Below are 22,591 nucleotides of genomic sequence, written 5' to 3'. Positions count from 1 at the left end.
GTTGAAGTTTTTATCTCATAGCACCTTCTTTTCACAAGATATAAGTTTGGTATATATTCCAATTGAATTTTCCATCATGTGATATGCTAATTTTGAATGCAAATCTACAGGGTGATATTTTTTCTGGAAGAGTGCTCGTTTCTTTTAACCAGAACTTTTTTTGGTTAACCATTGGTAGTTTAGAAAAATGTGAAAAGAAACTCTGGGCTAGTACTACACTTTTTGGTTTCTTGTCGATCTTGTCAAACATTTCTTCAGTAATCGTCAGGAAAATTCAAATGATTATAAGATCCAGTAAATTGTGATAAATAAATGAATTAAATCGTTATTATTTTCGATCGATTATGAGACAGATAATAGAACCCCCGTGAACATTACCAACATATGTACATGGTTTCATTAAAAATATAACTTGAGAATATAAGTTTTAGTACTCATTTACCCAATCTGTAGAGAATATTAATGAATATTCGATAAACTGTTGTAAGCATAAAAGAAGTAGGACTTAAAGAAACACCCTGTATCTAAAAAATAAGGCGTTTGCGGACCCATGTATAGGACATTTTCTTCTTCAAATTATTCAAGGAATCAATCATTTTTCTTCGTACAATTTAAGAACACCCCGTATAAGGTGGAAACAATCGAATCAGTAATAAAAAAAATGCTATTATTTGGAGTGATTTTTGGTTCAAAATTCGTTATCAAACATTTTTCTCTCACATTACGGATATGAGTGAACACTGTCGTCAAAAAATTGTTTTTCAATCACTTTTTCCCCAAGGAAAAAAAGATCTACGCTCTTGTTAACGACACATCATCAGCGAACATAACAATAGTGTTTGATGTTATCTGAACCGAGTTATTGGTGTACAATTATATAAAAGCAGGCCCAATGTGGAGCCTTGTGGTACACCTACTTGGAAATAAAGGTATGAGAAGGAATAGAAAAAGTTGAAACATTTTGTCTACCGTTGCTATTGAAGTGTTACTTTTTCACCCTTGTGGTTAAAGTGATACTCAATCTACTCAAAAAAGTTGCATAAATAACATTTTAACATTGATTTTAACACTGATTTAACAATCAGTTGAAAGATTTTCTCAAAATGCATAAAACCTTCGATCTTATAAACGAATAGTCAAGGACTGGTTTAGACTATCTTAAATGGTCTTGCATTTGAACTGAAACCAAGTACAGTTATTTATGAAGCATTAGGTGAAAACCACCTTCATCTAATTCTAATTCGATATTTCCATATAAATCGGCGCCGTTTTTATCGCGAAGCAGGCCGAGAAATCAATTTCGTATGATCCCAGAAGGCTTAGAATAAAATAAAATCAATAGGTCCCTGCCGATTATTCCGACTCGTGTACACCGAAAGAGACATATAAATCTGAATTAAAATCCAATTTGTCCGCGAATACTAGAATCGAAAAACGCGTCCGAGGGTCCTAATCCCAAATCGTTCATAATCCAAATTCGAAAAATAATCTAATCCGGATTTCAACGGGGCAGTGATAAACGAATGATCCCGGCGGATATTTTCGTTGGCCCAAATACGGAAGGGTAAATGATTCGGTAGCTTAGGGGCCCCGTATTAACCTTGATGAAAGCGATCGCTAATTCGCCCTTGATACACACAACGCGGAGAAAATGAAGCTGGGGAAACGTTCCGCTCCTGGAATTTGGGATGGCGAGGGCGCGTATTTCGATAACCTTGGTCAACATCATCATATAATTAAAAAATTCGGTAAGGTAATTATTTACTTTATGACAAACTGCTCTGAAGATAAAATTTTCGACAATTACCAATTTTGTGGTGAAGATTAAGAAGCCGAAGTCAAGAAACTCTAATTAACTGTTTTTTTAATGAATAAAATAACCAAATACCCATCAAGGACACTTCACAACTATCAAAAATAATTTCTAACATAATCTATATTCTGTTAGGTTAGGTAAGTTTCTCCCCAAGGTCAACACCTTGCTGAGTTTCACAACTATCGAAAATCATTTCTAGCATAACCTATTATCTGTTAGGCTAGGTTAGTTAAGTTTAGATTCTCTCCTAAGGTCAGCACCTTGCCGTGCTTTTTGTAACTGCCTGCTGTAAAGTAGACAGTGAATCTAAGAGTGACTAGAAAATGTGGCGTGATTCATCCCATCCTGCTACATTCCCCATACCTCGACAATTCCAAGTTCCCCTAAACACCACATTCATGCTTATATCTCGTCCACTCCTAAAAACATCCTCAAATCTTTACGTCTCCAAGAGACAGGTTCTAGCAGAACGATCAACATGAGGAAAGAAGCTGATCAGCCAACCGTCAAGCAGAAGCTAGAGGCACTAAGCGACCAGACAAAGGCCAAAAGGTAGGTGGAAATTATTGACAGATCTAGCAGAACGTGACACAAGAGGCCGAGAAAGAAGCAACATTTTTTGGCTGTGAGTACGTGGTAGAATAGGGCCTACTTATGTTTCCGCGAGCACCAGTTTAGGACCTAGAGCGTAATTTTCGGTATACTATTTGAGGAGTCACTATGACATTAATGCCCTCAAATCTTAGGAAATGAGGTTAACAAAGAGTTAGCACTCTGCTCAACACCACTGTTCTCAGTCAAAATCACTAAACTCACCTCATTTAACTTCCCCACACGAACTAAGGTGAATCCTATGCTTCGAGGACTTAGGATTTGCCTTAGTCGTGATAGTTCCCAAAGGTCACAAGACCCTTGGGTCGAGACCAGGGTCAAGAGGCGTCTCCTTATGGAAGATTAAGTTCAAAGAAAGGAGATCTGCCAATCAAGTCTCCGCTGGGAACTATCTCAGGCTTAAGTTCCGTAATCAGAGCTATGGACACCTTAGGGCAGGACAGTGTCCCACAAAGACGGGCATTCCGCCGTAGAGTACCAATCTCCTTGGTGAGCCGGCAGTACTGAGGCTGAACGCGTAAGAGGAAGGTTGGCTTCCTGAAACCTTTTTCTATGGGTTCGTCGTAGGAGAAATGAAGGTATGGAGTATGCCCTGATGGTAAATTATATAAGGGAGAACCTCACACTACCTAGCAGGTACCGACAGGAGCTTCACACTTGACGAAATTTGTAGGGTGGATTTCCCTCCATTAAAAAAAAAGAAAAGGTTTGGTTAGATCAGATAAGGTAAGGTTTCATTAGAAATTATTTTTGATGGTTTTGAAGTGACCTTGGTTAATATCTTCTCCTCGTATCACGTTCTATTTCGTCAGTTTTAGTTGTTTCCACCTTGATTATAACGGTGTTGCCTGTGTTCAGTTCAGATTTCTTCGTTTTCCAAGAAATTATTTCGTCAGATTGCGTAGCACTGTATCAAATCTCTCCGAATTTACAAGTCTCGATTTTGGTGGACTCTAGAAATCAGGTTGATGCAGTTTACACAGACTTCAGGAAGACCTTCTATTATGAATCTCTCATGAATAAAGCTATCTGGATATGGTTTATATGATGTTTTTATATTTCTCTTGAAGTCCTAATAACTAATAGAGAGCACAATGTTGAATAGAAAGGGTTGAGATCATTTTCGTTCACGGCGACTTCAGGAGTTCCTCACAGATCTAATTTGGGACCACTTTCATTTGTTTTTTCCACCGATCGCATTTCAGAAATCATTTGTTTGCATAAATTACTCCGTGCCGATAATACATGTATTTAGAAAAATTCAGATTCAAGCGATTATTGAATTCTGTTAGAAAATTATCTCAATAGACAATGAATGATTTCTAATGTAAAGAAGTTACACCAATTATTTTAGATTATCAAAATGGCTGTGATGAAAGTAACTGAGGCGAGATAGGAGAGAGGAACTCTTTTAGATCAGAATCTAATGTTTTCTTTTCATACCGCCACGAAGAGTCTGGGTTTTGCCATACCCAATTGTAAGGAGTTGAAATCGATCTCATTCGTATATCAAGCTCTTGTCAGAAGTGAACTGACGTATTAAAGTGTTTCATGAAATCCTTGTCATATGAAAACTTGTACTGAAAAAAGTACAAACATAAATTTCTTTTTCTGAAAAAACATGGTTCTTATCCAGATCGAAACTGAGCGAGTCGAACCTTATCGTTCGAGACCAATTTCAGCTCAAAATACGAAAATTATAAAAATCGTGACGAAATGATTAGACTAAGTTCAGACAAGGCGTGCTCTAAAATACGCAGACCGGACTGTTCCGTCCCTTCTATTCAACATGTGGAGGCACGGGCGGAATCTTCAAAATCAGTCGATCGGTCGCCCCAATCCGGCAATTCTCATTCCCTCTAATTAACTTATTCCTTCTATTTTCCATGTCACTCCTGATTTCCGCCGATGAAAATTCGAATTAGACCCTGGCAAAATTGATTGCGTAATGGAAATCACAAACCACGGCGCAGTTTTCGATATAATGCGATTTGTGCGTTTGATACGGGACTGTGTAATGGATAATTTGTTCAGCGATCCTTTTCGGAATATATGTGGGTATCTACATTTTGAAAGGGTGTTTAATTGCCTGTGTGTGGGTATTTCGAGAATCGATATTATTTTCAACATTGAAAAAAAAGATTCGTTGATGTTCTAAACGCGAAATTTATGACACTTTAGAGGAGCTTTGAAGTTGTTTGTTTTCAATTCACAAGTTAACAATAGCGCACTTTGTACCAAATAAAAAATTACACTAGTATTTGATGTTAATGGAAATAATATATCAAAATATATAAAAAAAGAAAAGTTTGGTAAGAATGTTCACATGCTTGGATGAATTCCATCTTTTTGCATTGACTCCACAGTCGGTACTATAAAAATTTAATTGTTCACATTCCATGTGCCTAGTAGACTCAAAATAATAATTTTAATAGTTCTTGAAATATCGAGGGGAACATATTCTTTGGTTACCCACATTGGATATCAATTGTGGGATCTTATAAATGTTTAATGAGTCTACTTTCGGAAGGATTTTCAATATAAATTTCAAAAAATTGAAAACTTTGTGTCCAATCCTCCACAATGATATATCTTTTTGATATATTTGGTTTATTTTTGTCTTGGAATATAATTCCAATTCTCAAAATGACAAAATTCATAAGCCAAAGAAAATTCAATGTAACTGAAACTGTACAAATCGAGTAAACGGTTAACAAATTGAAAAACTGAATTAACATAAAGAAAAACGTACGTTTCAGAATTTTTGTATTTACTAATACAACAACATTAACAGTTCAACAAAAATTCTGAAATTACCAAATCACCACCAATCAATCACCAAACGTAACTGTTTCTCTAGTAAGGATTCACCAAGAAAGCAAGTAATTCAGGTAGTTATATCATTTCTTACTTGTTATTCTCATGAACTACATATACAAATCGACATTTATTATTGAAATAATAATTTAAGAAAATTTCAATTAAACCTTTGGTTACTAATGACTCAATCAATAAATTATTACTTCGAATTAAAAAGGTTCAATGAATCTACTTGATGAAAGATATTCAATAGAAATAAAAAAAAATCGTAATCTTTTTGTCTATTCTTTGACAATGATATTTCTTTTTGATATATTCGGTTCATTTTTGGAATATAATTCCAAGCCCAATAAATATATCAAAAAGATTGTATTATTGTGCAGGAATAGACACAAAGTTGTCAATTTTTTGATATTTATTTGGGAGATATGTTTGGACAATTGTTTGTGGATTTCATTAGAGAGGACTTCCTTATACACCTGATGAGTAACACACTGATGATGTCCTAACAGCCAAATGCGCTATGAGAATTAAAAATGAAATAAATTTACCCCAAGTACAATTCCATTCCTCAACAAACGTATTGATGATTTTTCTTGTGACACTTCAGAGCTTTGTTGCGTACATTTTGTATGTTTTATGTATGATTGTATACCTATTATTCATGAGATTTTATAGGTCTTAACATCCTCTCTCCTTTTTCTTTATAATAATAAAAATAACTAACGAAGAAGTATCAAAATTGTTTGAAACATTTCCTATATGTTTTGAACGTTAGGAAGTCCATTATCAATGAAACAACAAAAAATGAATCTAGAAAATGAATTTATATGGATTTAACTATCATGATTCTCCTCGAGAAAAAAAGGGAAAAAATATAACTTTTTTATTGAATTGATGAAGATTCAACTATTTTCTGGGCATATATAAGAAATTGTAGAAACGAAATCCTGACGGAAAAAAAAATTCCTTCGTAATGTATAGTTTCACACGATATTCATAACATTCGAAATTATAGCTCTTTTTAGGCGCAATTTATAACACTCCGTTCCAAGCGATCCCTCGGTCATTAAAAAGGTATATCTTTGCAAATTGCAGCATAATACGGGGCGATAATGCCGTTTGATTACTCCAAAATCCCGGATCTTTTTTTCTTCGCTTAATCCCTCTTAAATGTGACAGCGCGAACCAGGTCTACTCTGTCTTTATTCCGGTCCAACTTTGGCTTACACAAGAATGCACTCGTTCCTCTAAACTTCTTTAATTAAGTTCTTGTTGACACATAAAAGGAAATCACGTTCTGCTGTGATTTGGCGACGAATATTATCTCTGGGACATCGGAATGAGTTAGTTATTCTTCAGAGCTCGATGTACTTTATTGCCTTGACAACCTTATCGTTTTTATTTCTCGTGAGATTTATTGCCATGGAAGAAAGTAATCCCTGTTGCTAGCTGTGATTGGTATTGGAAATGTTTTAATGTATAAATAATGCTTTTCCTGTCTACTTCCGTAAGCTTCTGCGAAATCCAAAATATAGATGTTTTCGATGAAAAATGATCAGGATAATCAGGATAAAATTTGTTCTATTCGGTTTCAACTGAAAACATAAATTGTATGAATTTCAATCGATTAACTTTTAGAATCAAAGTGGCCAGGTCTTCACTAGAATTCCTAGATCTACAAAAATTTGATTAGCACTAATTTTGCATCAACAGTCTTTGAGAAGTTTTTTTTTATATTTCTATTGAAGGCCAATATAATTTATATGATATCAAACCAGATGTCATTTATTATTATGTCATCATTGTCGGTTGTATCTAAATGAGACAATGTTAGTTGTCACTGAGGTGTGGAGTGTTTTTAATTTCCTCTACTCTTTTCTTCACGCATTGACGAAACCAAACGCAGTGTTCGAAATTCTAATCTACAATAAAAATTTTGAGTTGATTTCATTCATCGTTCAGTGAACGACAGCTCAAAATAGTTAGATTTCAACGAAAAATAATTTTGGAGTATTTATCATTACCTTGAACTGAGAGATAATATCTAAAGATCTCAAGTTTTACATCAGGCGAATAGGAAAATGTATATACAGGGTGGCCATTTGAAAACGAAACAGACGAGATTACAGACGAAATAAAGTTTTTCGAAAGAAATGCTCGGACAGGTCGATTTCTGTTTCGAGGGGGACAACTTAAGATGTAGGTTACGGACGCATAGCGCTTCAACACTTGCTGCTACAACCCCCACCCCCAATTTTTGAATAGGGAAGATGGAGTGAGTGATACCTCAATTTAAAGGTATTTTTATACTGATTTCAGCACAGTAATTGTTTTTTCATTTTATGCATTAGTTCTCGAAATATTCATGCGTTAGTTAGTTAGGAAGGAAGCCACAGTCATGGTTGTTTTGAAGCTCAAAATGTCGATTTTTCACAAAACACTACAAGTGCCATGAAAACACCACTTCATTTTCAAATACTCAGTTGAGAATATTTCGAGAACTAATGCATAAAATGAAAAAACAAATACTGTGCTGAAATCAGTATAAAAATACCTTTAAATTGAGGTGTCACTCACCCCATCTTCCCTATTCAAAAATTGGGGGTGGGGGTTGTAGCCGCAAGGGTTGAAGCGCTATGCGTCCGTAACCTACATCTTAAGTTGTCCCCCTCGAAACAGAAATCGACCTGTCCGAGCATTTCTATCGAAAAACTTTATTTCGTCTGTAATCTCGTCTGTTTCGTTTTCAAATGGCCACCCTGTATGTGCAACATAGTTCAGTGATTTAGGTAGTTCTGATATTGCGAGTGAATATTCTTCTGAATTCACAATATTTAGTTTCAATTGGAAATATCAGAAATTTATGACCTAAACTTTGGTACCATAAGAAAAAATATGGTCAAACTAAGAAATATTGAATCGCAAATGGGTTCAGTGCTTTCTCGTCCTTGAGTCGAAGTCGAATGTCGAAGTTAAAATTACTGGCTGAGGATCTTTCATTCATACAAGTATCGATATATAACGTTGACTTATTTCAAATTGATAGCCTGATATCAATGGTCGTTACCCTGTAATTTGAACTTCAATATTGAAAATAAACATCAAATTGTTCCTTCATTGGGCTAGGATTACTCTTCATGGTAAAAATGCCTCTAAAGAAGAAAACATCAAAAATGAAACATTAAACGTGCAACGTGAAAATATTCATTGTGAAATCAAATGAGCATAAATGTATAACATCAGATAAGCCCATATTTTCCTCCGAACCACATAGGAAACACATTTTTTAAATTCAGCGTCGCAAACTATCAAATCTAAGATTTAGATCAGGATAATTATATGCTTGCGGGCGTAAGAAAATGTTAATTTCCGATATCACAAGTTTCAATCACGTCTTTCCTCCGAAAACTAAGCATCCACTAATTAATACTGAATATTATTACTATGAATTTTCGCATACCAGCAAGGGCGGAGAAAATTATAGCCCAGCAGAACGTCAGTAATTGGCAATTCATAACTTGGCTGTAATTCGTTCGGGTAATGGTATAACATTATCTTAAAATCCATGTTGAATCGATAAAGAGAAACTCAGGATGACTGCTTCATATCGGCAGTCATGTAGCGCAGATAAATAATATTGATGGCTGCAACATCGTTCTGAATATTTGATCACGCGCGTCCAGTGTAAGAGGAAGAGCTCAACGTCATGCCCTTGTCGAATCTTCAATCTAGATAGAGGGCGCCTCAGGCAAAAAATATCTATCTCATTGTATGTGGGTTTCACAAATTTTGATCCACCGATCGGATATTTGATGGGAGTTTGAAATCTATGGCCAACATTTGGGAACTATGTGAAATGAATTCATGATTATAAAGATGGATTTTAATCCACAAAGTTCCATTAAGACTAGTGTTATGGTTTTTTCGGAAATTAAAATTAGAAAGATTCATAGATAATTTTGCTCACTTGAGATCATTTTTGATTCATAATAAATTCAAAATGAGAATTAAGAGAGAAGAAGAAGATTTGCTTGATGAAAATTACAAAATTTAAGTGACATCAATCGGATAGATAAGCCATAGACAGTAGTACCATAGACATGACACAGATGAAAATGGATCATCTCAAGAAATAATTCAAAAGTGAATATAAAACGTTGAATAGAATAGAAAAACAAACAAAACTAAATTGAATAAAAACTAATAAAAGGCAAATGTGATTTCATCAAGAATAAGAAATTATGGAGACTGATTGAGTTGAAAACATGATAAAGTGGATTCAATAGAATACGGTATTTCTGAAATAAAAGTAGAATTAATTAGGAATTTGAATTTTTAAAATTTAAATTATGTGAATAAAACCAAGCGAAAAAATTCTCGAAAGTTTTTTAAATTTTTTATTGGAATCAAACCAATTGGCACCCCTCGTTGGGCGCCAATTGGTATGATTTTAAATAAATAAGGAAAGCCCTGCGCCAATTATGTGGCCATAAAGGGCGCAATTGGCGCATAAATGAATTTAAGGCAGTACTCCCCTCATTTTTCAACTCAAAATTGCACTCATGGAGGATTAAAAATAGCTGAATTTCCAATTTCACCCTAGACACGAGAATCAAATGAATAGCGAAACATTCAAGATAAATTCAACTCATCATTTGAGCTGGCAAAGCTTCCGCCGGTTTCGATAAAACGTCGGATGAATAATGAGAGAAGATTTAAGTGGTTATTTGAGATAAATACCCCAATTTTTCACGTATGAAGTGAATTACTCTCGCATGAAATATAAACGATAAACATATTAGTCATAGATGAAGGTAACAGCAGTAAAATCGATGTATATAATGAGGCCAATGGGACCAACATCAGATAAATCGTGTATGTTTCATGCTGATAAATACAAGATATAATATTCTAATTAGTATGGGGAACCGATGTTGTGACCGAACTAATGGATCGATATTCGTTACCAATTCATGTGGGGGACATTGAGAAGTTCTGAAATAATTCTAATTTCGAACGGTCGTTTCCGAAATGATCGCTTCATCAGTTCTCGTCGAGATAAATGTTTGTATTGTGTGGAACCTATAAAATTGGAATTTTTAGGACAGGTTCAGATCTTGAATGCCGCTGTTGAGTTTTGCAATGGCAAGCATCCATCTAGCTAGAGGATCTGTGAATATAGTAGTTTCAGATCAGAATTTACTGCAGTTTTGCGTGTATATAAAATTAATCGATAAGGATATATAAATTTTTCTCTCATCTGATACTCCTTTGAATCACAAAATATATGTCGGTAGATGGACTGATCTGAATTATCACAGTGATTTGCAGATGAGTTGAAGAAATGCCATTATACAAGAAGGACAGAATCTTCATAGAGTCTTCATGGTCAGTAAACGGCGCGGCATTCTTCTGCTAGATATTTGTGATTTTCGGGGAAAAGATGAATTCAAAAATTCTTTAATCTTTTTCCTTATACAGATTTGGTAAATACATTCGCATATATAGGATATTCAACGATATTTCAGAAAATATTCATGGTCCAGTGGTAGAGTGCAACAATCAAAACACCTGTGTGATACGATACCGAATCAACGAGTGTTCTCTTTCAATGATACAGTGGAAATTTGTTTTTTTTTTTCCTTTATATTTCTTATTTTTGTAAAATTTCTATTCTTTTCGAATCATTTATGGCGAAAAAACCTAAGTACTTATTCTCACAAAAAAAAATTATTCTCCTAACCATCGTAATCCATCCCACGGTAGGAGAGAGACTACAAATCGCAATGCGACTGTGATCATCCCCACTCAGTCATTGACGAGAACATTCAAATCAGTGTTCTACGTGATACGATATCGATTAAACATTCGCAAATGTTTTGATTGCTGCAATTTTCCATTGTATCATAGTGAAATAAAGTTTGAAACCCTATATTCTCGAATGTATGATGGAATGAATCAAAAGGAGAAAAATTGAACGTTCCACGCCTGCATTGATATGTATTAGTTTCTTCAAAAAAATTGTTACGAAGAGAATTGGGTTGAAGGTATCAGTTCATCCAATTTTTTCATGGCTTGTTAGTTCCAAGTCTTCGAGTATTTGTGTTCTTATAATCTTAGGGGATGGGAACTTATAGGGGACTCATATCTTGACAGACCAGGACGTTTACAGTACATATTTCGGTTGTGGAAAAACGATTTGGTGGTTCAGTGAAATTTCATGAAGAGAAATGCCAGAAATACTCTTGATCCATTGAAAAAGTGCAACAATCTACACGGTTCGTAGAATTTATTTCATTTTCAAATCATTTATGGCTGAAAATAACCTGAGTACTAATATACCCAGAGGAAATTATTGTCCTTACCATCGTGATCCACCTCACGGTTGGAGAGGGACTAATATTCAAGTCGCACCGCAACTGTGACCAACCCCACATCCTGACATCATTGACGAGAACCCTCGAACAAGTGTTCTTCGTGATACGATATCGAACAAACATTCGCGAAGGGGGAAAAAGTTACAAAAAAGGTATCAACTTTTTTTCTTTTCTTAATGGCTTGTTAGTTCGCAGTAGTTGAATACTTCAAGTATTTGTGTTCTATCTTAGAAATGATCTCAGACCAGGATGTTTTTACTACATATTTCAGTTGTAGAATAACGGTTTAATGGTTCAGTGAAATTCCATGAAAAGAAATTAGAAAAACGAAGAAAAGCCGCTAATTTCAAGTGGGTGGTTTTCTAATTTTTGATAATTGATGCTAATGTCGAAATATAATTGGCGGACAAGAGTGTTCCACTCCTAACGAGCTCACCAGCCACATCATTCAGTTAACCAACGCCACTATCATGCATCAAACGCCGATCGACGAGCATCAACGAGAGAGGGACATTTCTGGGTCGCTTCAAACGGAATAATACCATTAGTGCTTTATCTATTTTAATAACCTAGTCGAAACCGCCAGCACAAAGCATCGATTGCGAATAACAAATGTCCGTCCGGCTGAGGGCGCAAATGTAAACTATAAATAATTGCGCGGCGGCAATCGCAGACAGCGCACCGCGATAAATCACATATTTCTGTGTTGTTCTCTTTCGGGGTGTGTTATGTTTATTCGTTAACACCCGAAATAAAAACCGGTTAGGAGGAAGGCAGGACGGTTCATGAACCGTCGGTTCAACCGGGGGTTGAGGGGGTAGCGCGGTCCGCGGTCGAGGAACATAAATCCATACGTTAATAGGAATAGCGGGCGAAAACCCGCCGAATTAGTTATTTCGCAGTGGTCGTCCATTGTTGGCGCGGATTTACTCACAGCCGAAGAACAATGCGATCGTCTCTCTCTCCGCGGGCGAAGACAAGGGCGTCTTTTGTGTTTGCGTGCATGCGGCTTCGTCTAGCATCGGCGAGATGAGCGCTGATAACAGAGTGGGGTAATCGTTGTTGCATAGGAGAATATTAAACATGCATTAGGTGGCGATTGCGATGGCATTCATTATCTGGCGCACTCGGAGGCTTTGATGAGGAATGCCGGTAGTGAAGTCGATGCATAACGCAGTGATTTGGCGCGTCATTGTGTGGGGTAGTTAGGTTGAAAATTAACTGGATTCGGAAGATGCCGCGTATCGAGCGCTGATTCTTGGAATGATGGCTTTTAGAAACGTATTAACGGTAACTTTGGTGCGGTGTCGGTTGGTTAGTTATGAGAAAAAATTTGAAAATGGCGCGAAATGAAAAGTTGTCATAACTTCTTTATTATTGATGCTAGTAACATAATAATAAAAACATCATACAGGTACTTTTTTTCAGTAAAATCCATTGGTGTAATAATTTATATTTATTGACATTAGTCGAGCCATTAGTTTTGAAGTTATAACACAAATTTCCATTTTTTCAAAGGTAAACAATACCAGATTCTATAACAAATAAAATCGTTTTTTTCTCTTCTCAGAAATACAGGATAAGAATTATTTAGAGGGACAGTACAGTACATCACTAAATAATGCAACTTTTTTGTCATTTAAGCCACCCTGTCTTTCTTATGGTTTTCGATATCCCTGTAGTGGCCTTCTAAATAGTTCTAACCCTGTATACTGGGGTAGAACTTGTGTTATTTGAAAATGAGTGTGTTGGTGTATACAGATCCAAAATACCGTCAATGGTTCCCGAGATATCTCGAAAAATTAAAAATCCTTTGTTTTACTCATTTGTGTTTGGAAATAACTTTACGAAATTAGGTTTGTACCCATTATCCAATATAGAGATTCTAATTGTGTCTTCAAATTTTTTCTGTTATCCATTGTTTAAGAGACGCGATAGTCAATTTTTTTTCTTATGGACGCCATATTGGTTTTCTTATGGGGTGATAAAGAAAAAAAAATCATGAATTCAACAATGTATCACATTCTACAATGATATCGATGTGTAATTGATTCAAGAATTCTTGTCGAGATCAAATCTATGTAACTTACAATATTGAGATTTTCATTATTCATCACAATCAAGTATTTTCATTCATTTACTATTTGACTTAACATTGAAAACTTCTACTTGACTTCAACTTGAGTTGAGTCGAGCTCAAGCTACATAACTTGAGCTTGAGTCAAGTAGCTTTAAAATCAAGCCAAGCTGTGGATCCCTAGCTGAAGCATATGTGTTACAGGGAGGGTAGAGAAATTCATTGAAATTTAGCTGGCCGACTGGCGAATAGTGAGGGGAAGCAAAGTAGGTCTTTAGGTCAGTGTGTTGGTGGTTGACATGTCCTTATCGCCCCTTGTATAATATAATCTAATCCCTTTTCACTACACATCCAAATACCCCGTAACACATACTCTCTCCTGTCTATCATCCCCCTTTATCATATCCTCGAATGAAAAAAATCAGATTTTTCCGCCCCTTGGCATTACATCCGAATAACAGATTTCGTGATCGAAAAATATTGAGAATAGGCGGATAACGCAAAAACATACCGAACGGAACGTATACACGCGCATAAAATATGAATAGATTATTCAGATTGTCTGGAAAGAAGAATGCTCAAACAATATATGACATTGGCAATGGGTAAACAAATCTGTCGAACTTATCCACTCAATATTTCTCCCAAAATGTTATATTTCATCCAGCGTTTGAGACCTCTCCTCTTGAGAATATATGGAGAGATGCCTTAAATCAATCCGGAAACTTTTTATTGTGTGTCGTCTTCCTGCAGCAATTCATCATACGAATAGTTTTTTTAGACTTGAGCCAATATTATAAACTTTTGACTTCTAACAGATAAAAGTTGAAGGTCATTTCCCAAATATACTTTCGAGAGATATAACGATACTAATAGATTTAATTGAAATATCTACCTTTCCGTTATACTTTGCCATATCTGGTAAATACAAAATGAACTGATATTGAACACAGGAATTTTTTGATAATGATAATAACTGTAATGAGTTGAAAATAGTAGCAAACGTTAAGAGGGAACACCCCCACGTGACATTCTCGTGATATGTCAATATTTGACCAGAGGAAGAGGGACAGAATTAATGAGCAGTGTTTCTAGAACGATTCAATGATCAGTAGAAGTTAGGAATATTACTCGAAAGGAAGAACTTTACGGAAGTTAGGAATCTTACAATAATTCCAACAGTCGTCGAAAGGAAATACTTTCCTAGTATTCGTCATAGAGGACCCCGCACGTTCAGTATGGGAAATGGCTTTCCGTGAATTTGGCTGAATTATTGATATGTTGTAGTTCTTGTTGAACTGATCAGAAGTGTTCTTAGCCACAAAGCTCAAAAATGGACAGTTTTCGAGATATGCAGCTTTGAAAATGGATTTTTCGCAATTTTCGGGGTTTTTGCTTATCAATCGGGGAGCTCTCATTTCTGGTTTTGATGGAATTTGGATGTTCGGCGGCCAGAACCCGACTGAGAAATGATCATCCTTGGTTATATTAGGTACCGCCATCGATAATTATTTATACACTGCTCCACATTGGCTATGAAATGAGATACAAAATCCAAGATCTTCCATACATCTTTTCATGCCACAAGATGACGCCAGAATAATTCACATGACCGAGAAACGACATATTATGAGATTAGAGTTTTGCCTCATTTGATTTTTCTAGAATTTTTTTTACTGATATTTCTATGCATGCTATATCATCAACTCTTTTGCGAGAAAAAAATTACCAAAAATTCTATTTTTTTTCATTCGCAAATTAGAAATATCGAAATACTACAATATAGAAATGATGATTGTAAGAAATAATGTCTTTAATTTCGTTTTGAAATTTTCATGCTAAGTTTGGTTCTCAAAAGCGCAGTTGAGTTAGTTAATGAACATAATCCGATTACGGGTTCTGTAAATATGGATGATCGTTTTTTGTTTTTCTGAAATCATGAAATTCATTATTATTCTCTGTACAGTGCATCCCATTTTGGGTGAGACAGCCAGGTTTCTCGCTTGTTATTTAAGATAGAGCCTTGCGGTTTTCACGTTCCTCTCCTACTTTTTCGTGAAACTCAAGTTGGTCTAATCAGATCCTGCATAACTGTTTCCGTTCAAAAGATACAGGGTGATTTTGGAAATTGATACTTTTCGGACCCCTCCTTTATCTCCGAAATTATTAGGAATAATGCTGAGCTGAAAACTACGTCGAATCAGAATTCTGCGTAGAATCCAGTGGCGTACACAATTTTTTTTTCGGGGTATGGTTTTGAAGATTCAACACTAACCTATATTTTTTTTAATGGAACACCCTATATATCATTACTTCGTTGAATTCGTTATTTTTTCCCTTCAAAATGATATATGATACTATGTAGGTAGGATGTTCAGAATTGTTGAAAAAACACTAAAACGTCAAATAATGATGATTTTTTGTAAATGGGCCATGAATTTTCTATGTTTCAATAAGAGGATTATTACTTTCGATTTTTAAAAGTAGTAGGTCATTGATGACACAAACATCCTTGTTGTTATTATGGCTACTATGCATTTGGGAGCATTGTTTTATCAAGCAGGCATTGGAGGGAAAAAACCAATCTGATCTAGCTGTCATCGCTATAAATTATTGTTATCATTATTGATTCTTCTTTTCTATGGGAAATCCATTGCCCATTAACAAAAAATCATCATTATTTGATGTTTTAGTGCTTTTTTAACATTTCTGAACATCCTACCTACATAGTGTCATATATCATTTTGAAGGAAAAAAAATAACGAATTCAACGAAGTAATGATACACATGGTGTTCCATTAAAAAAAACATAAGTTTGTGTTGAATCTTCAAAACCATACCCCGAAAAAAAATATTGAGTACGCCACTGGATTCTACGCAGAATTCTGATTCAGACGTAGTTTTTACCTCAGCATTATTTCTAATAACTTCGGAGATAAAGAAGGGGTCCGAAAAGTATCAATATCCAAAATCACCCTGTATCTTTTGAACGGAAACAGTTATGCACAATCTGATTAGACCAACTTGAGTTTCACGAAAAAGTAGGACAGGAACGTGAAAACCGCAAGGCTCTATCTTAAATAACAAGCGAGAAACCTGGCAGTCTCACCCAAAATGGGATGCACTGTACAATGTTTATTCCTTTAAGAAACTGAGAAAAGCTCATTCCATTTCTATTCTAATGGTCTAATAATAGAGCTTTTTTATGGTCTTCAAGTCGTCTCGGAATTCACAATAACATCTTTTCTCTCCAATACGTATTAATTTTAATGACCGCTACCTGACTGCAAGAATGGAACAACTGTTCCATCTCCATTGCACCTGATAATCAATGGATGGAAATAGGCTTCTGCAGTTGTTAGGGTAAAACGAGCAATGAAACTCCAAATCGTCGAATACAGAGATTCCAATGAAAATGCTGTTTTCTGGCCACAAAACGACAGTAGAATATATTGTTATTACGGTAGTAAAAGATAGTACGGATGCTGCAACGCCGCAGTAAAATTCGTAGCGATTTTCAATTCGAAAAGGTTGAATGAGATAAGTACTACCTCTAAGAACATAATAAACATTTTACTTAATTGAGTAGGTATGCTTGAGTCTCTCTCAAGGACGGGTATCGAAAAAATTGAAAGAAAAAACACCTTGAGGAAAGCACTGACCTGGCGTCTGGATCTTTTAACCATTTGTCCATATGAGTAAAACTAAATTTGATTTATTACGATGTCATTGCTGCCGGTCAGTTTATCTAGATGAGGGCTTCAGATAATACGATCATCCAGATATTGAACTTTTTATACAGTTATAGACTCAAAAAATCAAGCTTGAAATCGTTGTTTTACATCTACACCAAAAATTTTGACTCGTTTGGATCAGCTAATTCTGCAAAATTGTTATTTTCCGATATTCTTTGAATTCTTTGTTGTTCTGATAACGTGATAAAGCAAATTCTGATTTCGTTGGAAACGAAAAAGTTTGCTTGGAATTTCTTAGCTCTTTTCTTCAATTTTTCGAATAAAAATTGCAAGAACAATTGTCCTACGTTGAAACACTTCCAGAGAATTTCCGAACAAAATGAATAATAAGGTAAATACCTTTGTTCATCTACGTACATGGGTCACTTATCGAGATCTTACCTGGTCTATAGATACAGTCTGATATAAGCCTTATAAAACATTATGGTGATTGCAAATCTATCACTGTTGCAGAGAGTTGTGTTGAAAATTTATAACAAACTTGAAGATAACTGCTGAAAATATTCTGATGGAGCAACATTCGGTAAAGCAAAACTAACCTTTCAATTACTTTCAGAGAGTTGAAAGGAGTGAATATTAATATACCAATGCAATTAATTCATTGTAAACATTGTTCAGTAATCAGCGAAGGTTACAATATCAAAGTAAATGTGAATAAGAAATGAATATGTATAAATAATCTTGAATTGCTATGTTTTTTTTTACCCAAGGGAGTAAAAGATTCACTCTACTGCAGCTTTTGAGGAAGTAAAAAAGCTTATTATATAGATGGTTTTTTCGTTCTTGTTCTGATACTGATAGGCGAAGCTCAAGTTCAAACCTAACCGGAATCTATCATATACGAGTAGATAACTCAATCATAAAATTTAAATCTGAATCGGCCACACATATGAACTGCTTCTCAAGTATTCACAACATCCTCTGTATCGATTTGAACTGAACGATGTACATTGTCAAGATGAAACAGAGTTAGAACGTTGGAGTGTGTGGAGTACTTCAGATTCAACAGTAAAAGAAGGAAGAGAGTAGCACTTACGATTGATGTCGAGGGTAACAGAGCTAGAAATTGGGGCGACCAGATTGTTGTTCAGTGCTTGGCAGGTGAATACGGTATGAAGATGCTTCCTCTCGAGCTTCTCTATATGTAGAACGTTCCGGACTTGCCTGTTGGGCAATTTTTCGAAAGAATCATCGAGCAGTGCATTCTCTTGCCACCAAGTCACATTGGGTAAGGGACGTCCTGAAAAAAAAGTGATTACATCCTTATATCGTACAAAAATGTGATATTCTTATAAATACTCAAAACGAAATACAACAAATAAGAATCATTGTAAAATGCACATTTTCAATGAAAAATAAGAAAATAGTGAAAAATACGAGGGGCGTTAAAGTAAAAAATTACCTTATTTTTGAGTGAAACCTTGAGGTGACAACCAGGCTTTAATTTTTTGGTTTTCAATTAGGTGATCTAGTAAATCTTAATCTTGGAGGTTCAGTTATTGTGATTATGTCTTCTTTAGATAGAACTTGTTTTTCAAGAGCATCTGTAATATCTTCAATTCTTTCAAGCTCAAGAATTTCTAACAGTAAAATATGAATATTGGGGCCAATACTTTCGAAAAAGGTTAATTGTTTTCGTTTTTTTTAATTCATTTACCAAAAACTCTCGATATTTCGTGATTTCAAAATTCTGTATTTCATGGCCTCTTCAGAATAGCCAAAAATCATCTTCTGGCTTTTTAAATCCAGTTATAATTCTAACTTCTATGGAAAATATTGTGAACTGCCTGATGCTCATTCATGTTGACAAGTTTTTGACAATTCATCACGCGTTTTGAAAGGAATCATCTCAATGAAAGTCAAGAAAATATACTCTATGCATGTTCCATAAAATGAAAAAATCAGACAGACCAAATTTTGAAATCTTTCTGTCACTTTTATCTAACTTTGACATCGATTCGAATTCTATAAGATGTGAGGTGTTTCGCGAGAAAATTTTTGCCATGCTCCAAGTAGTCCAACATCGAGTAAATCATGAAAATCCCTATAGTCATTCTCGTTTCACTGATAACAATGTACGTAAACGTCAGTAGCAAAACTGAACCTGTAAAAAAGGAACCAGTTGAAAAAGCAGTGTGCGTTCTTCTAAGTCCATTCAACAGTGTAAACGGTCTCATAACTTTCGAAAAGCTTGTCAAGGGAATTCAGGTGACTGGAAAAATCAGCGGTCTTGATACTGGACCTCACGCTCTTCATATCCACGAGAAAGGAGACATTAGAGATCCGAAGTGTTTGACCGTTGGTGGTCACTTCAACCCCTTACACAAACAACATGGGGCGTTGGAGGACAAAGTGAGACACATGGGAGATTTGGGCAACATAAATGCCGATGAACAAGGTATCGCTGTATTTTCGTTTGTGGATAAACAGCTGCTGTTGGAAGGACCGAACTCAATCATCGGCAGGTCTCTTGTGGTACACTCCAAAATTGATGACCTTGGAAGGGGAAATACACTGGAATCCAAAACGACAGGAGCTTCTGGGGAACGTATTGCTTGTGGTGTTATAGGATATGCTTAAGAACGCATATGTTATATGTTATTGTGGATAAAAATGACGATTAAATTTTTGGAACAAAATGTTTTCCTTTTGAAATTGACTGAGACATGGCAAACAAAAAATGAATATTTCATTTGCTTTTTTGACTTTTACTTGAATCTACCTGAGCAGATAGATAAAGAGGTCCTGTTCATCTAGTTTTGTGTTTTCTTATTAAATTATATTTGCGTCAAATCATTCTCGTTATCTTTTATTGGTCTTTAAACAATGCTGCTCGTTCAAACCAGTAAAGCATGGATCCTTTATTAGTTCAGGACATTTTTTTCTTTATTTCTAATTTACTTGATGTGAGCATTCCAAGAGGCCTATTTTTGATGACTGAGCCAGGCATGGAATTAAACCGGATGTTTTTTCTGAAATGTTGAAATCTCAGAATCTCAGACCAATATAATTTTCCTTTCTTTTGTGTGACTGCAATTTGGAAGTACAGTCCCTAGAACAGCTATAAATTATGCTTTTTGTTTAATCACTTCATGTTTTGTTGCTTGTATAATTGAATCAATACAGAAAATAGAATATCTATTAATTCATCAAAAATTTACGAACAGAATATAACATAACCTCAAAGTTTGTAGCTCTGTGAGTAATAATGAAATAAGCGTCAAAAAAGCCCAGTATATTAGTTAGAAATGTCTATGAAATATAAATATTAAAATATGCTTCAAATTAGTAACTTAAAATGCATAAGGCGCCGAAGATCTATCGAAACATTTTTCTACGAATTTGTTTTTTATTATTATTATTATAAAAAGATACTGAGATGAGGCCATATGGCCTATAAATCTCATACAAAAAAGAAAAAAAAAACACCTTAGGAGATAAATGTAAGAAACAAAAAAAAAATTCTAAGCAAAAATGGAGTCTAGTCTGTTTTTGAACGAATTCACACTCTCAGCACCCACGACACTCTCCGGTAAAGAGTTCCACCAACCGAATACTCGATTCGGCAGGAAAGACTCTCTCGCACGTGTACGAAACACCTCGTGGTATAACTTATACCGGTGGCCCCAGAGATGATTTTCGTTCATCATAAAGATGTCAGCGAGATCACCACCAATAAAATTGTTTAAGATGCGATATGTCACAATCAAGTCACCCCGGACACGACGGTCATGAAAACTACTCAACCGGAACATCTGTAGTCTCTCCTCGTAAGATGGTCGAACTCGCCGAAAAAGGATCCTGGTTGCAGAGCGCTCTATTCTCTCCAAACGTTGTTGATCACAAATCAGGTGAGGACTGAGGAGACCACGTGGGGCCGGCGTGTTCGAGAATCAGTCGGATATAGGTTATATAAAGCTGCCTGCAAGTGACAATCGAACATCTGGGAAACACCCGCCGTATCAGGTACAACATCTTACTGGCTCTAGAGACCAAATTACCCACATGGCCAAACCAGGAGAGATCCTCTGTAATGATGACACCAAGGTCATTATGCTGCCTGCATGACTCCAGAACACGGCCATCAAAAAAGTATTGATGCCTCGGGCTGTATCTACCAAGATGAAGGACCTTGCATTTATCCACGTTAAGAGGGAGGAGCCATTGGTGACACCACCCATCCAACCGCACCAGGTCACCTCGAAGGACATCAGGAAAGCGTGCTTCATAAAATAATTTGATATCGTCTGCGTATTGAGAACAGAAAGCCGAAAGTAAGTGTGTTCGGATTGTGAGGATTTCAGTTCTAACAAATGCGTTAGATACCAAACTGACATGCTGATGTTATATATCAAAGTGACATACCAGTCGTCGAATGTACAAATTTGTACATCGTACAAGGTTTGGTCATCGCAGGAGCGCTAGAGGAGAAATCAATGGGTACCTAATGTTTGACCTCTTAATAGTAGTTTGTCGATATCCAGAGATAATGAAATTTCAGAAGATTACAAACTGAAAATTTTGTACCTGAAAATTCCAACTCAATGAATCTTTCTCGCGAAGACAAACTTCTGTATCACTGAACAACTTTATAAAAAATCAACAAATGAACCTGAAAATTTATTTGCAGTTCGTGGTAATATATCACGACATGCAAAATTAATCGATATCAGATAAACATATATGGGCGCTAAGCCTTTTCTTCCACTCAATTTTAAGTAGCTGTCGAATCATGTGATTGTTTTTTAATTGAATAACTAATTGCCGAAAAGTTAATTTACAAGCTGTTGGATAAGTGGAAATCCAAGTATAATGGAATACGAGTACAACCTCTCAAGAATCGAAAAAGCAAAGCGACGAGTTGAATTCCAGTAATTAGCAACTTTCACTTACAGTTGATCATTATCTCGTTGCAAACTAATTTATGGCGTGACTTTGCCGACTACTATAATTAACAGTGAGAGATGTGTTGCTTACCTCCTGTAGCCACGCAGGTGATGTTGACGGCACTGCCCTCGTTGTAGGGTCCGAGAATATAGTCGGGAATGTGAACTCCATTCTCGTTTAATACACTCAATTTTTCTGGGGGTACTGAAAATAGAAAGAAATAATATCAATTTGTTATATCACA

At 35.6% G+C, this 22,591-nt stretch overlaps 2 protein-coding genes across 3 annotated transcripts in view; one reads left to right on the top strand and one right to left on the bottom strand.

The window, feature by feature from the left end:
- The window catches only part of LOC123683162 (synaptogenesis protein syg-2-like), a 554,553-nt gene that overhangs the window by 201,770 nt on the left and 330,192 nt on the right, over window positions 1-22,591 (bottom strand). For both annotated transcript variants that reach the window (XM_045622065.1, XM_045622072.1), the window contains exons 4-5: window positions 22,438-22,551; window positions 18,497-18,700 (exon numbers count right to left, since the gene is read on the bottom strand). In XM_045622065.1, the coding sequence (XP_045478021.1) occupies window positions 18,497-18,700; window positions 22,438-22,551 (318 nt within the window). The remainder of the gene's footprint in view (window positions 1-18,496; window positions 18,701-22,437; window positions 22,552-22,591) is intronic.
- LOC123683174 (superoxide dismutase [Cu-Zn]-like) lies at window positions 19,385-20,099 on the top strand. Its single transcript, XM_045622085.1, has one exon. The coding sequence runs from the start codon at window positions 19,495-19,497 to the stop codon at window positions 20,038-20,040; it is 546 nt and encodes a 181-aa protein (XP_045478041.1). The 5' UTR covers window positions 19,385-19,494; the 3' UTR covers window positions 20,041-20,099.

Source organism: Harmonia axyridis, chromosome 1 (genome assembly GCF_914767665.1).
Source record: "Harmonia axyridis chromosome 1, icHarAxyr1.1, whole genome shotgun sequence".
Lineage (NCBI taxonomy): Eukaryota > Metazoa > Arthropoda > Insecta > Coleoptera > Coccinellidae > Harmonia > Harmonia axyridis.
This window is presented reverse-complemented; position numbering and strand designations above follow the sequence as displayed.

Excerpts from the sequence above, each read along its gene's own strand:
- LOC123683174 (XM_045622085.1), top strand. The coding sequence starts at position 19,495 with ATGAAAATCCCTATAGTCATTCTCGTTTCACTGATAACAATGTACGTA.